This window comes from Candoia aspera, chromosome 1, assembly GCF_035149785.1.
Source record: "Candoia aspera isolate rCanAsp1 chromosome 1, rCanAsp1.hap2, whole genome shotgun sequence".
In the NCBI taxonomy this organism is placed as follows: Eukaryota; Metazoa; Chordata; class Lepidosauria; order Squamata; family Boidae; genus Candoia; species Candoia aspera.
Genome location: NC_086153.1, coordinates 305,767,178 through 305,785,333, shown reverse-complemented (window position 1 = coordinate 305,785,333; position 18,156 = coordinate 305,767,178). Strand labels below are relative to the sequence as shown.

At 35.9% G+C, this 18,156-nt stretch overlaps 2 protein-coding genes across 2 annotated transcripts in view; both read left to right on the top strand.

Moving 5' to 3' along the window:
- Positions 1 to 9,784, top strand: part of TRIP11 (thyroid hormone receptor interactor 11) — a 52,222-nt gene extending 42,438 nt beyond the window's left edge. The window contains exons 16-20 of the mRNA XM_063290234.1: positions 2,846 to 2,927; positions 5,372 to 5,486; positions 5,772 to 5,897; positions 6,642 to 6,774; positions 8,856 to 9,784. Of these exons, the coding sequence (XP_063146304.1) occupies positions 2,846 to 2,927; positions 5,372 to 5,486; positions 5,772 to 5,897; positions 6,642 to 6,774; positions 8,856 to 9,067 (668 nt within the window). The 3' untranslated portion in view covers positions 9,068 to 9,784. The remainder of the gene's footprint in view (positions 1 to 2,845; positions 2,928 to 5,371; positions 5,487 to 5,771; positions 5,898 to 6,641; positions 6,775 to 8,855) is intronic.
- An 8,024-nt stretch (positions 9,785 to 17,808) lies between these two features.
- FBLN5 (fibulin 5) overlaps positions 17,809 to 18,156 on the top strand; it is a 56,884-nt gene continuing 56,536 nt past the window's right edge. The window contains exon 1 of the mRNA XM_063290233.1: positions 17,809 to 18,098. Coding sequence (XP_063146303.1) covers positions 18,082 to 18,098 — 17 coding nt within the window. The 5' untranslated portion in view covers positions 17,809 to 18,081. The remainder of the gene's footprint in view (positions 18,099 to 18,156) is intronic.

The following is an 18,156-nucleotide window of genomic DNA, read 5'->3' as shown; positions in this document are numbered from 1 at the left end:
ACAGATGCATGGCTGGCTGGGGAATTCTGGGAGTTGAAGTCCTCACATCTTAAAGTTCCCAAGATTGAAAAACACTGTCATAGAGTTATGCCATGACTTTGCACTGTACAGAGGAGGAAATTGGCAAAAAAATTTATTTGAGAAGATCACAGTAAAATAGACAAAGGGAGAATGCTCCATCTAGCCTGTTTGTAAATAGCTTCACAGCTCTGAAAAATATGTTTAATGCCTCGAAAGCACAATCTATTTGGGACGAGTAAGATTCAGGACTAAGGGAAATCCAGTGCTGCTATTCCTGACAGCAGCTGTCATGAGAGGTTTGCACTTGGAATTCTTCACTAGCGGTTTCTTAGCTTTTGATTTTTTAAAAAAATTTGCCTTTTCCCACAATGGGTGGCCAGTTTCACTATTTATGAAGAACACTGGTTAGTGGGATTGGAGAATGAACCATTCTCCCCATTCTCTCTTTGTGATTAGCTTAACATTATTGGCAAACTTCTTACCAAGTAAACAACAAGTATAGTAAAAGCCTAAGAGTCTTTCTGTGGAGCATGTTTACTGCATATATTTTCGATGTGTTGAACAGCAAATGGGTTGGAGCTCATTATCTATCAAATCTTACCTTTAACTAGTTCACTTTTTTCTTTTCCCAAGTAAAGGAGACTTCATTCAAAGGCTATTATTTGCACAAGAAAATATATAATGTCTTGTTGAATAGTGGCCAGATACATTCCTAGACATGGTTTTCTTGGCCTGAACTGCTAAACGATTTTCAAATTGATTATTTTGGCAGCAGATATTACAATTGTGGAAAAACAAAAGACATAGTAGATTTAGGGTTTTGAATTTCCATAAATGGTTAACAAATTGAAGGAGAATATTTTAAGTGTCTGAGTTCACAGAAGCTTTGAAATTTAGCCCTGTTCTGTCTAACTTACCCTCATTGATAAAGTATTATATCAATTTCTGAGGTTCATTATGTGATAGAATAAATTGTGAGGGATACTTACTGATTAGTTTCATTCATCTGGTAAACACAGGACACATATAGAGTACATTGTTCAAAATTCACAGAAGTCAGCAATATTAATACAGCCCTTTTACTACACTAGGGGTGTGTTATTTGTACCTGCTGCACTAAAAGTATTGTATCTTTTGTTCAGAGCCCAATTGAGACTGCACAGCTCCTTTACCTCTTTGATTGATTATGTGCCATTAAGTCATTGACTTTTAGCGACCATGTGGATAGATTTTCTCCGTGACAATCTGTCCCTAACTTGGTCTTCCAATGGTGCACTCATTGCCACCATTTTGATTTACTATTTGTAAAATATATCACCCCTTGACCACACCTGCTTTATAGTCATTGGATTTTACTGTAATTTTTATTTGCTGTCTCAGACTTTTGCTTTTTTTCTCTTTTGGGCTAGTGTGTGCCTGTAATAAATACCTTATCTTGTCTGTCTTGGCTTATTGATTACACAATTAGGTGAGCGTTCAAACTCTGTCATGTTTATTTATAGATGTGTAATATCAAAATAAACATGTTTCTATAAAAAGAAATAATATATTAGCAGGACAATTCAATTCACACGTTTTATTTCATTTCTGACTTAGCTGTCTTACAGAAAGCACCAGATAGTGTACATGGCGTGCATGGTTCCTCTTCTCTTGATATATTTTTACTGTACCTTAGAAGAAGGTTGGGCTGAATGAATGAATGACTTGAAATTACTTAGAGAAAGCTAATTTTTAATCTAGGTTCCCCTGTACTAGTGACCTCCCTTTAAAGTTTTATTTCATATTTAGTTACAAATATGGGCTAACTTTTTAATTGTTTTAGTCTGACTTTATTAAATCTATGAAAGTAGCTTCCCTACTTTTTATTCTATAATTTATGAGTTTGTTTAAAAGCCTCACTCTTGCTTCATGCATAAATCTTATTCAGTGCTGCCAAAATTTGCCAGCGTTTTGAATCTTCATCTTCTCAAATGACAGTTCTCCACTAGGATAAATGAAGGTTGTAAAAGGAATGGGTTATATCCAGTTGTGACACTGGATAACATCTGGAGGAGTTTGGAAGTGCACATGGGGAGGGGGAAGAAAGCAAGTTCAACATCACTAATGTATTTAATGAGAATCACATTTTTCTGGTTGCTGTTGTTTGCGTTATTGCAGGAGACCTAATTTTCTCAACTTCAGTCAATTTAACCAAAGCTGAATGGTTTCCATAGTCTTGCACTTTGAATTCATATCCTGCTGTTTGTCTTTTAGTTATGTATCTAGTTTTTGTTAATAGATTGTAACAGATATTTTAAATAAATTGAAATTTATTAATTCTAGTAAAGCTTTTCCTACATGTGTCATTCTTTGCTAAGGCAACTAGGTGCTTTAATTTATAATCCTCTTTTATTATAGATGAATTATTTCAGATGATATAATGATCTACTTATATAGTTATTTTCTTGCCTTTATTCAGTGAAAAAAAATTTAGGGGAAAGTTTTCAGTGTAAAATCATACATTTTACTGCTTGAAGATAGAAATACAGATTTAAGGTTGAGTTTGCATCATGACTATTAAGATTCCTTTTTTATTATTTATTTAACAATATTTATAGGCTGCCCCAGTCTTGAGAGATTCTGGACAGTGAACAAAAGAGCACAATCAAATCTGAGACAATAAAAACAATACAAATTGTAAATTGTGATAGTATATGATAGCTTTTACCTATTCCTATCAGTGCATATCTCATTTTTGAAAAATTCTTCCTGCTGGAGACTCAACTAATGCATCTCTTTTTGTTTATTTCTTACTTAATACAATAAATGTAATTTATTTCTTTAGGTGCAATCAAACAAGAAATGTTAGAAGATGCACAAAATAAATTAATGAATCTCATAAACAGTACTGAAGGAAAAGTAGACAAGTGAGTATTTGTTTTTCCATATTGTATTTTAATTGCAATTGTAAATTCATTCTTCTCTCTCTCTCTCTCTCTCTCTCTCTCTCTCTCTCTCTCTCTCTTCCTTTCTTTCTTTCTTTCTTTCTTTCTCTCTTTCTTCCTTTCTTTCTTTCTTTCTTTCTTCCTTTCTTTCTCCCTCCCTCCCTCCCTCCCTCCCTCCCTCCCTCCCTCCCTCCCTCCCTCCCTCTCTTTCTTTCTTTCTTTCTTTCTTTCTTTCTTTCTTTCTTTCTTTCTTTCTTTCTTTCTTTCTTTCTTTCTTTCTTTCTTTCTTCAATTTGTCCCTGCCCATCTCCTCCCATCGGGGGACTCTGGGTGATTTACGATAATTAATTAAAACAACAACCATACAATAAATGAAATATACAAATATAAAATTACTCTAATAAATAGATATAAATAAGAGTAAAAAAGTAGAAAAGTCCAAGTGGCAGGAGAATCTAAAACAGTCCAAGTGTGGGAGGAGTGGTCTAGGATAGCAGCCTTCCCCATGTAGATCTATTCCCCTCTCCACCCCAAGCGAGGTGGCTGAGCCAGGTCTTCAGACTCCTCCGGAAGTCCAGGAGCAATGGGGCCAGTCTCACCTCTGGGGGCAGCATGTTCCACAGGGCGGGCGCCACTGCAGAGAAGGCCTGCTTCCTGGACCCGCCAAACGGAGTTGTCTCACAGACAGGGTCCACAGCATGCCCCCTCTGCACGATCAAGTGGGACGGGCTGATGTAATGGGGAAGAGAGCCAGCACAAGGTTGTAAAAATAAAACACAAATAAACAACAAATAATTTTTAAATGGTCTCTAAATATTAAGGCTGCAGTATTTAATATGTCCAATTAATTAAAGTTGTTCTAATGGGAGGGAAGGCAATAATTTAAAAAGGAAGAGAGAAGATAGTTTTCTTCTAATATAATGCTTTATTGACAGGGAATAATATGTTAACTAGAAAGACTTCAATTAATTGTAGATATAAAATACTGCAGCCTTAATCAATACAGTCTATTTAAAAATTAGCTGTATTTTATTTCTACAATCTTGTGCTGGTTCTCAAAATAGAACTTTTGTGATATCTAGCTTATCAGTGGCAATGCTGATCTTACCGTGGTCTTTTAAGGAGAATTCTTTTGCAGATTTCTTTAGGATTAAATAAATTAGCTTAACTTTTTTGTAAACTGGATCAGACTATTTAGAAACATGTTCTTTTTTTTCATAATGACTACTTTTACATAAACTTGATTGACTGACAAAAATCATTCCGCAAAATAATTGGGTGTCATTACTAGTACTCATAGGTAAAGGTAAAGGTTTTTCTTGACATGAAGTCCAGTCATGTCCAACTCTAGGGGGTGGTGCTCATCTCCGTTTCAAAGCCGAAGAGCCAGCGTTTGTCTGTAGACACTTCTGTGGTCATGTGGCCGGCATAACTAAATGGAACGCTGTTACCTGCCTGCTGAAGCGGTACCTATTAATCTACTCACATTTGCATGTTTTTGAACTGCTAGGTTGGCAGGAGCTGGGACTAGCAACGGGAGCTCACCCCGTCACGCGGATTCGAACCGCTGACCTTCTGATCGGCAAGCTCAGCAGCTCAGCAGTTTAACCCGCAGCACCACCGCATCCCTGCTAGTACTCATAGTTGTGTGTTATTCTACAGCGGTACTGATGTCTGAATTAAGATGGTTTAGAAGGCACAGGGCACATCATCCCTCCCAGGGTGTTATGTTCATACATAATTTTCAAATCAAATGGTACTGATCAGGAAGAGTTCTTATTAGAAGTGACGTCTTGTAAGAAGTGATGTCTGCTAGAAGTAAAAATATGCAAAGCTCTGCATAGAGTTCTTAATCTTTTTCATGAATTTTATGCAAAACAGTTAATTTTAGTGTTAAGTGGGCTAAACCTGCTTTTTCTTCACAGTTTTTCCCTCAGTGCTAATACAACATTATCAATTGCACAAAAAAGACAAGTTAGGGTTAGGGTTTAATCTTATGACGTGAAGCAGGCTTTTTTTAATCACAAAGTCAGTTGCACACATGAGTATTTTCCTCTTTGAGCATAGGAATAATGTGCATCATACAGGGGACAGTATACAAGAAGAAAAGAATAGTATACGCACTGCTTCAGTTCTGTACTTGGCACAAAATAGTTCAGGAAAACACATTATCTTCATCCTTCATTACCAGTCAGTGTCAAAACAGCTTTCAAATTCATCCACGTTCTAATCTCTTACTTTAAAAATCCTCTCCTCTCCTCTCCTTGTAAACCGTATTTGTATTATTACTTATATTCCTTGTTATTTAAAAATAGTATTGGGAGAGATATAGAATCATGGCAAAATAAATACTGCATAGTTCCCCAACTTCTTGTCTCTCTTTTAGGCCATGTTAAGTTACATTTGCTTTATCTTAATTTTAATAGAGTCTTGATGAGAAATCTTTTCATTGGGCATTTCCATACTCCAAAGAATAAGCGGCATGAGGTGCTAAGGCTAATGGGAAGTATCCTAGGAATAAAAAAGGATGAACTGGAGCAGGTAATTCTTATCTCTCCTTTGGGTGTGTTTTGTCTATTTAAATGTCAATAATGTATTATTATTTAAATGCTGGGCTAAATCCAGTGAATCCAATGCCACACATCTTCAATTTAATCATTAGTATTCCAAATAGGGGAATGGATTTTGCAGTCTGAAACAATTTGCAATTTCCATTATTTAAGCATAAATTACTTTTTCTTGTCAATAATGAAAAAGAAAAGTCTGATACTCTACTTGAAAAATAGCCAATTTGAACTTTTCCTTTTGATTTAAATTGCTCTCTAGTTGCTGACTGAAGATCAAAACGGTGTAACGCAATGGGTGACTGGATGGTTTGGTGGAAGAGCTGCTGAATCAAAGAGTGTCCCCAACACACCTCTCAGACCCAGCCAGCAATCGATTTTCAGTAGTGTAAGCATTTTGCAGTAATTCCTTTTTAGAGAAAATATAGAACTTTTTATGTTGTAAATGCTGATGTTTTAGGCCATTATTCTTAGACTTTAAGGGATGAAGCTCTACATCAATATTTTTGCTTTTCTATTTCAGTTCAATTTATTTTCCATTTGTTCATTTTTCACAATGTTTCTCATGCTTAATTTTTTTTCTCTTTGGGAAAAAATACACTGCTCATTAATTTTTGTTATATATAATCCTGTTCAGGATTTTGCTCAAGAATTCTCTGCTTAATGTCTGTTGTTTTTTATTTTTTTTAAACACAAGGTGACATAGACTTTGTAATTAATGAGAATCTCAGCTGTTTTTGTGCTACATATATAAAACCATATACCCAATTTTCTGTTCCAAGGCTCTAGAATTATACTGAACTAAATTGTAATATTCCCAAATAATATACTTTTAGAGTGGCTGAGATTTGTTAGGTTAGCTGAGAATCTGGTAATAGAGGCAAGTGTTGAACCTTCCTATTGGGTAGAGGGGGAATGGTCATAAACTCAGGTCACCTTCCTTTCAGGCAAAGGTATTACGTGACAATCTGATAAAATTAAGAATATTCTTCGGCATTCAGATAAGCCAGAAACTGTGATTCGTAGAAATCAGCTATCAGGTTGTCATAGTGCAGGTGTGAAATTCTTAAATCAACTCATTATGCCTTTCCTAAAATGTTTGCAGTAGTTTAATTCAGGGGCATCTTTTCAGTCTTTCTCAGAACTGTTTGTGAAGTTCCTTGAAACAGAATCACGCCCAACTCTTCCCCCACCAAAGCTTTCTCTTGCTAACATGATGCCTTTAGGAATGACAGGAATCACTAGTCCTTCCAGCAATGTGACAGGTAATGTCTCCCATTTTCATAAATTTTACACTATATTGAATTTTGCAGCAATATTTATTTATTTATTTATTTTAATTAATTAATTAATTAATTAATTTGTATCATCGCCCATTTCCCCCAACGGCGGACTCTGGGCAGTTTACAATAAAAATAATAATAAAAACATTATTTTGGATCTTCAAGACTGTATTTATTTAAATGGTTGCCAAGCATAAGGAGAATGGATGGTGAGTACGTTTAGAAGTGGAAACTTAGCAAATGCCTGTACTCTGTTACCTGAAGTTAGTCTGTTATCAGCTCATAGAACCAGTGATCACCTCATGCTAACAAGTCGATGGTTATAAATCTGAACACCTCTGATTCTTTCACATTTTTTATTGTAAGATCATGAATTATGCTTTGCATTTCCAGGGCATCAATTTTATAGCAACAAAACAATACATGGGGTATTAATATGGTTTTTAATATGATATTAAAAGCTTGCCTCTGTAAGAAGAAGGTTGCTTGCTGCAGAGTTGCTAAAGTTTAGCACTTGTGAAAGTTGGCTTTAAATGACTGTGGTAAACTTGAAAAATTTCCAGTCTGAAATCTTATCTTGAAAGTTTGTATTTGCAATCATATATGTTTTATATTCCTTTTGTTCTCTTGTTCCTGTTGGTATAAATAGTGAAAGTGCCCTATTTTGCTTGGCGATCACCCAGTTTTCTTGTCTGGCTAAACCTTTGGAAAGACAAGCTGTATTCCAGGAACTGGGTTGTTGCCTTATAGAACCAGACATACATTCTCTGCTCCTTAATCATTTGGGTAATTAAGATGGTTTTTTATATTAAGAGTAGATTAACAGCCACAAATACATTTCTTAGGTCAGTTTCTATGAATGAAAGATTTACTTGTGACTGGTGTTTATGAATCCTGTTTGTTTTAAGGAAAGCAGAGTTTCTGTTCAGATTTTTGTAGAGAACCTAAAGCTAAAGGCCTGAGTTACAAACCTCAGTGCAAATGAATGCAGGACTCAGAGTGCAAAGGAATGAACCTGCCTGTAAAATACCAGATGTTTATTTGGTGGTAGAGGTAGTGCCAGTCCCCTTGAAGAAAGGTATAGTCCTCATGGCCTTGAAAGAGGATTTGTTGAAATAATTCCTGGGTAGGCAATAAATAAGTCGTCACATTTTTGAGAGTGGAAAACTGACTTGGTTTCAATGGTAGGTGACCTGGAGCAGAAAATGGACAGAGAGAATGCAACACATTCAGAGAACCTCTGATTCTCTTGGATCTCTTAATGGCATTGTGTAATAAGTAACTTTGACATGAAAAAGTGCAGATTCCAGAAACATAAATCACTAGTTTCAAAAAGTCTAGACAAATGAGCATTCAGTCAGAAGTGCAAAATTAACTTGTATAGTAATGTTAGTCTGTATTGACTGTTGGCATCATTATACATTCAATTTTTCATCAATGTCATAGTGATAAAATAGGCAGCTGGAAGCATTTAGCATTAAATTTACAAGTCTCAGCATTACTAAACTACATTTCATTTTCATAGTGAAATTTTATAGAATGCTATCCTTTTATGATTCTTTTGTAGTTAATTCACTTTTAAAATATTTCATGTAGTTCATTCTAGTCATATGCTTCCGATAGCTATAAAACAATGGAAGATTTGTACTTTATATGCTGTGAGTTACCTGTGTATGTATATGAAATGTATATTGCTTTTGGCCCTCATATTTTTAGTGCTGGAAAATCTTTAAAAGCATTTCTTCTCCCCCCCGCCCCAGGCTTTCAATTGTTAATTTATTGTAGAATTAATTATAGTGTATGTTCTATCAGTTTGGATTTTGTTTTTTATATTTTGCATACTATCCTGAATATTCAAGTAGAAATGTGGGGTATAAATATAATAAATAAAAAATTGTTATTAATGCCCATATATTAAATCTTTAGAAAGGATTAAATTGGTCTGTTGATAGAGAAAAGAGCAGCATATGAGTTGTAAGCTGAAAACAAAATTATTGTGAATAATGCCTTGTATATTGTTAAATAATTAACTGTATTACTGTGTTTTTTATCAAATGCAACAGGCACAGGAACCAGTAGAAGAGCAGATGTGAATCCATTTCTTGCACCCCGATCAGCAGCAGTACCGCTCATCTCTCCAGCTAATCTTGGAACTAGTGGATCTGGGCATCTGCTTATGAAACCCATTTCAGATGCCTTGCCCACCTTCACCCCAATGCCAGTTGCACCTGATGCTAGCGCAGGTGCAGTCTTAAAAGACCTGTTAAAGCAATAGACTTTTATGAATTGAAAAGGATAGCACTTTAAACATAATATGCTGTATCAGTCACAAAGAGGCCTTTTGTAAAAAGTTGGTAGTTTTCAGTAGCTCTAAAAGTAAACCATTGTACAGATAAAAACAAATTAACATTGGAGACCTAAACCATTTACTCATCATTCTCCAACTATGCAACATCAGTTTTTACATACTGCTGTCAGTCTAGTCACACTTGTTTTTTCCTTTTCCTTTCCCTTTTCTCAACAGGAATCTGCTCATGGTGTTATTTTAGAGTGTCTTTATATATAAACCCAGTTCAATCTTGATAGAAATAGATGGTCCACAAAATCCATCTGGTTTAGTACAATACCACTGTAGCTATTCCCTATCACACCTCACAGGGCCTGGAATGATAAGGCAGGAGCTATCTTCTGCTGGGTGTGATACGTTAGATCACAGATCTTCTGCAGTCTGTACGTTAGATCAGATTCTGATCTAATCTGGAGCAGAATTATGTTAAATGAGGAACTGCATATTATCCAATCACAGTCAATCTGGAATACTTCTGTGATTTGAATTAGATAACAGAAATTACAAAGGAATAAGGATCAACTGACCAAGTCTATTCTTTGGGTAAAATATTAAAAACAAGATCATATATCAGCTGTCATCTCTGGATGACTAAGTAATATTTGGCTGAGATAGGACGGATACATTGGGAAAGGCCAGGTTTGTCTTCTCTCTCTCTCTCTCTCTCTCTCTCTCTCTCTCTCTCTCTCTCTCTCTCTCTCTCTCTCTCTCTCTCTCTCACACACACACACACACACACACACACACACCATTCTTGAACTCTGTCATAATTGGTGTCTGTAGAAGAAATGCTTTTCTTAAAGTTCTATAAGAACTGTAAATGCCATTCTTTATTTTCTGTGCAAAATGCTTCTGAAATCTTATTTATGAGTTACAATTTCCAAATCTATCAGCATTAAGGAGTTCATGGATATTTTCCCGTTTTCTGCAGATCATATTTAGTGGTTGACCACTCTTAAGAAACCTGATACCCATTTGTAAATTCATGGTGTAAGAATGTTTAAAGTATAGTACTGTAATGAGTCAAGGTGTATATTTAAGAGATAATCGTTTATATTCATAGGTTTCAGTGGAGAATTTAAGAATGAATATATGTATAAAGCTGCAGTGAAGTATGATGCTTAATCCAAATATGTAAATAAGTCCAAATAAGAGCAGATAGAATTCTGCAAAACTAGCTGTACAGACTTGCTATTTCCCTTTTGGAACAATAGTTTGAGACACGTCACTTCTTTACAAAGTGTCTTTCCCCCCATAAAGCTATTTATGATACTATTCTTATGATTAGTATTAAAAGATAATTTTACATCTCATCCAATTAGTTATTCTTGCGGTCAAATGGCTTATATCAATGGAAGAGGAATGTGTTCCTCCCCTCCTCCCAGCAATCCCTTTATGTCTTCAAAATATGTAATGGTGGAGCAAATGGGGTGGGGGGGTGGCACAAGGGGGAAGAAATAGATTATGGTATTATGTTGCATGAACCAAAGTTCTTTAATAAAACCTTGGATTTTGTGCAGGTTGGTTTTTGAATTTAGAGCCTTGTCTTCTGTGATGCCTATTTCCTACTCTGCTGTTTGAACTGATATTTAAGTATGAAGTGAATCATGCAAATGTTGCAATTTAGATGTTTCCAAATTAACGGGGAAAGCCTCTTTTTTCTATTTGTATCTAGCTAGAATTCTGCATCCTTACAGATTTGCCAAGGTTTCAAAAGTCTCTGTTAATAATTGTTATTTTTTTTAATTACATATTCTTAACAGGAGTTTTCATTGAGTCTGGGTTTTTTTATATATATATTGGAACAGGATGTTTTACTCCAAATAGAAAATCAAGGATGGATTGTGGTTTTGAAACTTTATATCAGTTTCTGAAAGGTTAATTCTCAGTATTAATTTATAAGCAGTTTTTACTTTCTGAATTCTCAGTGGACATGTTTTCTATATGAAAATGCTAAATTTAAAATTCCAGAACAGTTTCTTCATACACATTAGACCTCGTTAAATGTTTTTTTTTTAGTTTTTATGGAATGGCTATACATTTTTCCAGTAGATTGCAAAGATACGTTTTGTATACCTATATTCTTTTGCATACATTTTTATATCAAAGTGTTTCAGCATAATGTCCAGATTGTTTATCGCTTATGAATATAACCAGATGGCACCTAAGAACAAGTAGAAGCTTCACACTCTGATGGGCTCTGCATCTGTGTACCAGTTCTTTTATCAACGGCTCTGTACATTCCATGTTTATGCAGTGCAAGTGCATCAGTATGGGCACCAAATTCAGGACATTGGGATATCAGCATTCCTATTTATTCTTTAAAATAAAATTCATAGACCTTAGCATTACAAAGAGGGAGATGAAAACTCATTTACAATAGTTCAAAAGCTAATTAGCAGAAATTGAATGATTTATGGAGCTTGAAAAATTTATCCTTTGCACAGGATTTAGTGCATACAGTCCTTTAGTGCACATGGTCCAACTTGTTGCTTGATAGCCTGTAAGAAGCCATTATTAGAAGCATTAAATGAAAGTATTAAATAAGATAGTTGTTATATTTATATTAAAGATAAATCTTAATTCTTTCTTGAAGTAATGTTTTTTTCTGTCATGAAAGCACAACAGCTGGTGTTATTAGATCAGATCTTTGCGATCCTTTGCAATCCTAGTTCTAGTATATTCATTTTGCTCCAAAGAAACTCTAGATACACAAATCTGACTATCTGTGGCTCAATACGGTTACATAACAATGCCCATTCTAACTGAAAATAGTATAGATGGATGACTTGCTGGATTCATACTTGGAAGTTATATGTGCAGCAGGATGAATGTGCAAATACCTATCCATACATCATTCCATGTTTGGATTTAAATTTAGGTCCATATCCATAGGGAATGTATATGTGGTAATACATTTATATATCTCTAGATATAACCTCATTAGTGATACTTCATAATTATGGAATTATATGCAGATGTACAAATGATTACATAAAGGAGGTGCATCTATACCTTCACAATGGTTTCAGTGAATGATAACATTTTGTTCTTTGTTAATAAGATTGAAAACAATTTAGGCACTTAATCTCAAGGGCAGACAGATGGTCACATGAAACTCATGCTAAGTGGGCTGTAGTACATCCATGTTTGATATTTGGCACTGACAAGTTGTTTTTAATTAACAATTAGTGGTACAGAACTTACTTGATTTGTTTATAAAGTCATTTCTTGCTATTGCTGTAAATTAAGATCTAACAGTGTTCTGAGTAAAAATTAGGGCAAATTTTCCTCTTCATTATGCCTAACTAGTAATCATAGTTTTTCTCTCCTTGCTTCAATTGGGCAGTTCGTTAGTTGGTGTATCTCCCTAATACTTCATCCTTCATATGGAACAAATATCCTCCCTTTGAAAGTGCACAGAGCGATGCAACAGGATGGGCTGAGGATGGGTCCAGAATGCTAAAACTTTATTTAAATACGAAATTGCTTGAAAGCAAAATAGCTAAGAGTCACACTGGAGAATGTTTGCAGCCCCCCCCCCAAACCCCCCCGCAGTGTGTATGTAATTGTTCCCACTGTACATCCTAAATGGTAGAACTCTCTGGAGGGATTGAATTACAGACTGGCCAGGCTTGATTTCTGCTGCAGTCAGAATTAATTTGGCACAGTGCACAAACCAGTAGAGTAAGCAGGAAAGGATAGGTTAATAATACTTGATAATGGAAATAGATAAAATAATGATTTGCTTATGTGCTTTCAACCTTATATCAAAAAAAATTTGTTGAGTTCTCTGATTATTTATTGTGGAAATTTTATCTTTAGCTGCTGCAGGTTACATTTATTGCACTTACCTGCCTTTAAAAGAAAGATGCCATGTTTTGGCTAGATAAATGGGGTTGTATTATCACTATTCAAAATCAATGTTATCAATACAGCATAAGGCATGGTTAGTAAATGCTACTTAGTGCCTTGGCATATTCCTGGGTATTTGCACGCATATGTAAGAACGACACAATGCTGGAAGTGAAGAAGTGACAACTGAAGGATACCCTGTTAGCAGTGTCAAGGTACTACTCAATGGTTGAGATCATCATGCTTAATTAAATAAGCCACAATTGGCTAGATTCATACACTATGCTATCCAATAGCCCATGATTTACAAATTACACTGGCTGGATTTATTTTTTATTTATTTATTTTTAATTTTTATCCTGCCTTTATTATTTTTATAAATAACTCAAGGTGGTGAACATACCTAATACTCCTTCCTCCTCCTATTTGCCCCACGACAACAACCCTGTGAGGGGAGTTGGGCTGAGAGAGAGTGATTGGCCCAAGGTCACCCAGCCAGCTTTCATGCCTAAGGTGGGACTAGAACGCTCAGTCTCCTGGTTTCTAGCCCAGCACCTTAACTACTAGACCAAACTGGTTCTTTATTTTATTTTATTTTATTTTGTTAATAGATAGATAGGTAGATATAATAAAATAAAATAAAATAAAACAATAGTGTAAAATATACTGTAAATATAACACTAGTCACAAACTAGTGACTGCAGTATATTTTACACTAAGCCACAAACAAACCACAGTTTGTCTTTGTGTGTTGTGTGAACCTTGTCAACCTCAAAAGGGGAGATGAAGGAGAAATTAGTTATCTGCCAAGGACAGAAGACCTCCAAGTTCCCTTCCAACCCTATGATTCTATGGCAATAGTCAGAAATAGGAGAGCTGGAGCACATGGAATTACACACAGTCTCTTTTCCTTCCGATGATAAAACGGCTGTCTGCACTTACCCCAAGAATTAAGACAGAATTAATTTACACATAAAGTATGTGTTTTTAAAAGTGAGATCATTCAAATGTGCTACAAAGCAGTTGCAAGTCCATTAGTATATGTACTAAGCAGCTGAGGTTCAGCTAGTGTGAAATGATAGGTTAGTCCTTGATCTCATTTCTTTTTTTTCTTTATTGTTTTGAATGATTTGTATGGCTGAATGTTAGCATTACCTAACACTGCCTACCTATTTATATTCAGCATACAGTTCTTCCTTGTTTCTGTTAACTTTACTGAAAGATCAAGATAAGGAAGATAACAGGATGACATCTGCAGCAATTAAAACTCTAGCAGTAAAAGAACAAAGGAACTATAAGATAATAGTATCATGGAACACTTTATGGAATGATTAATCCTCTAATTATAAGCAGTGTTTAAGAGTCTCCTTTACTGTGGTGGACATCAATCTAATAAATAATTGTTCATAATTGTTTTATTTTAAAAATTGTATATCCTAATGTGAATGAAGTTATACTGGAGAGAGACAGAGAGAGAGAATTTATTTGCCATAAAGTGGGATTACACTGCGAATGTAGAGGAACATACTCATATTCAAATCTAGTGACCTGTATTTAATTGGGGATAAGTTTGCATGGTATGCTAACCGTGGTTTGCTTACTATAATTTTCTGGGTTCACACAACATGCTCAACTGAGAACAGCAGCAGCAGAAGACAAGGCTCCGAAGACACATTCTGCCACATGAAACAGTGCCTAATCCAGAACTTTTCAAACCATGTAGCTGGGACCGGTTGTTCTCAGTACCTGTTTTGTGGCCCAAATATATAAATACATAATTTGAAAATGTAAAAGAAAAATAATAAAAATTCTTTGTTGTGATGAAATGGATTAAGAATTTGACTGCTTCTTCAGATAAATGTGAATATTTATTTCAACAACTCAAAAATCAAAGCGACTTTCTCAAAATGCATTATAAGGTAGAATTACAGGAAAATTCAATTAATCAATTTACAACTCAATTCAATTATAATATTTCTTCACTGAACTGAACTGAATCTTTTTTCATTTTCTGTGTCAATGGTAAGTGGTTCTTAATCCACAATTTATTGGCATCAGTTGGAGGAAAATATTAATTTAAGCTTGATGTTCTTTGCTACAGAAATTAAAAATACCAGTTTCATTGTATTACTCTTATAATTCAGTTGAAGTGCATAATGATTTAAAAGTTCTGTTAACTTTAGTTAACAAGTCCATAAATGAAGATTTTAAATGGTTGTTTCAACATTTTCATGAACTTTGAAAATACTAATTTAGTGTTTTGTAATTTGAGATTTAACTCACGTAAAAAGCACAGTGTGTCACATAATCCACAACTGTTAACCAATTAAAATCATGAAACCTGGTGTAAGAACTGACACCTTTGGTCCCAATAATGACTTGACTTATGCACAATAGAAGTACGCAGAATTCAGATTTATTGAGATTAGTGTACAGATCAAGAGAAAAGCTGCGATTAAAGATTCCTGCCTAAACTTCCTAATTAAAACTTTCCAGTCACCCTGCTCCCCCCTTCTAACACTTGACACCTAATTCCAACAGTCAGCCATACCAAGCACAGATGTCTCTGATGGTACAACCTTGACTTCCCCCACTTTAGTCCAAACAGCTTAGTTTCACACTCCTTGCAATTCCCCCTCCCATCTGGTTCTTGACACGTTTTGACTCATCCCGGCAGATGAACATGATCAGATGGTTCAGCAATTATTTGATTGTGGAGTCTGACACCTGGCTTTAAATTCAAATATTTTGGCTGATGGAGGATGTAATTCTTCATTTCAAAGTTCTTTCTTGATGTTTCTTTTTGACCATCATCACACCTCCTAGTGTAAATAGAAATGTTCATCTTTACATCATAATACTTTGCACAGAGCAATGCATATTAGGGAATGTAAAAGATGAGATTTTATATAATTCATAAACCTCATACATTTTTGAAGAGTGGAATTCCAAAGCGAGGGCACAGTTATCGCGATGTTTCTCTGTGAATACTAGAGTGCAATCATGTGCAGCCTGGAACTCTGCTGTTGCTTCAGTCCCATCATTGTTCAGTCCAACACATATTTTCCAAGTCAGTATTGCTTACAATAATAAATTCACCAATTAGCTTAAAACGGTTTCAGCTGTTGTTCTTGTTGGAAGTAGTTTACTGAACACAAGATCTTCTTGAATGGAATCTTTATAATCCTATCTAACAAAGCACCTCAAAATTGCCAATGTCTGCTATATCAGTGCTTTCATCTACTTGCAGTGCAAGTTGTCTCTGCATTTGGAGCTTTGCAAAAGACATAGCGGCTTTAGTGACTTAAAGAGAAATGCTTCATTCACACTCTTATGTGCTGCAGGCACCTTATTAGGATTGTTTGCATGGACCTAGTATGCAACCTGCAGCATTCCAGATATTGCTGACCTAGGAAGCGTGGTCAGTGATGATGGAGCCTGGAAGCACTAATTCAGCAATATTTGGAATGCCTCAGGTTGCTTAACCTTGGCATTGTGCATAACCTTGGCTTTGTGTGTGAATGCAGTCAACATGATACATTTTCCATACATGTCCCTCTGTGCTATCTAGTAACCCATTCAATAAGTTTTCATAATACGTGATATGTTGGGATCTTTTTTGGGATGGGGACAGGGGTGGGGGATTCACAAGATTAGAAGAAAATAAATTATGTGATATAGGGTTACCATATGGTTTGCAAAAATTCAGGGAACCACTTGATGGTAGCAAGGAGACACAGAAAGCCTCCTTGCCACCATGTATTGGATAGACTTAGCAATACAGATATGGTAGTCCTAATGTGATGTTAATCCTTCAAGGAAATGCTGATGTCCCTCCATCTTGTCGAAGTGAAGCCTTTATCTCAGTATATTCTTTGGCAGAGGGGGCACATGGGAGAAGGAATCCAAAATGGAAATGCCAACGTTTAGGGTATAAAAGTTCCTCAAAGATTTTAATTTGTTGGATATTTTGAATAACATACAGTAGTTATATCTAACCCTTGAAGAGGCAGTTGACAAAGTTAGCCTTCTTAGGTGTCAGTTGGATGAAGCCATTTTCAATATATGCTTATTGGCAAGAAATGGCTGACGCTGGATAAGAGGATGAGGTCATTCTCAAGCAGTCTTCCACAACGTGATGCCCTCCAGATATGCTGAGCGGGGCCACAACTAGGGTCTGTGGATGGATTCTGGGCCCATTTTGGTGCCCCCCCCCAGTGCTCATTTTGGTGCCCCCCCAGCACGGTGCCTGGGGCACATGCCCCACTTGCCCGCCCCCCCAGTTACGGCTCTGATGCTGAGGCTATAATTCTAGAATTCCCCAGGCAGTGAGGCTCTAGAGGAACATCTAGATCAGTGTTTCTCAACCTTGGCAGCTTTAAGATGTGTGGACTTGCTGGCTGGGGAATTCTGGGAGCTGAAGTCCACACATCTTAAAGTTGCCAAGGTTGAGAAACACTGATCTAGAGGAACATCTCAGTATTTGCAGATCTCTCCAAAAGATCTTGATAGAAGGCCTTTTGCTCATGCCAGCGCTGCCAGTCCTACACTACACTACACTTCTCAGGAAGTGTTTCCCTTGATTTTATTTTATTTTATATTTTTTTATCTGGCAGGCTTCTTAGGACTGTTGTGAGGAGTCTAGCCAGTTGGTGAGCTCTCTAATCTAAACCAGATGTCCCTAGATGAAGGCCTCCCATTTGCATTGTTTTAACATACTTAGAAAATGAAGTATTCATTTTTAACATTCCTCCTCCAATTGGTTTAATGCTGAATTACAGAAGAGAACTAAGCAAAACCAGGTGCTTTTGCTGTATTCCCTCCAGTGTCTGAGGAGGAGCAGACCTCTCTGATTCCCTTCCCTCTCCTCCCCTCCCTCCTCCTTCCTTCCCCTTCTTCCCCTCATTCTTTCTGTCTCTCTTTCTCTCTCCCTGTTTCTCTATGATTTGGTTTTTCATTCTCTGGAAAATACATGATGGTAGGTCTGAAGTTTTAGCAAAAGATTTAATGTACAAAAGTATTTTTAGATACTCAGCTGTACAGGCATTATTGTTTTATCTCCTTGGCTTTATTCATCAGTTTTGGACATGACAGCATTTAAAAGGTATGTTCTCTGTGTTACGTTATTTTGTTTCTTTTCTGATAGTTTACTGAATGCAGTT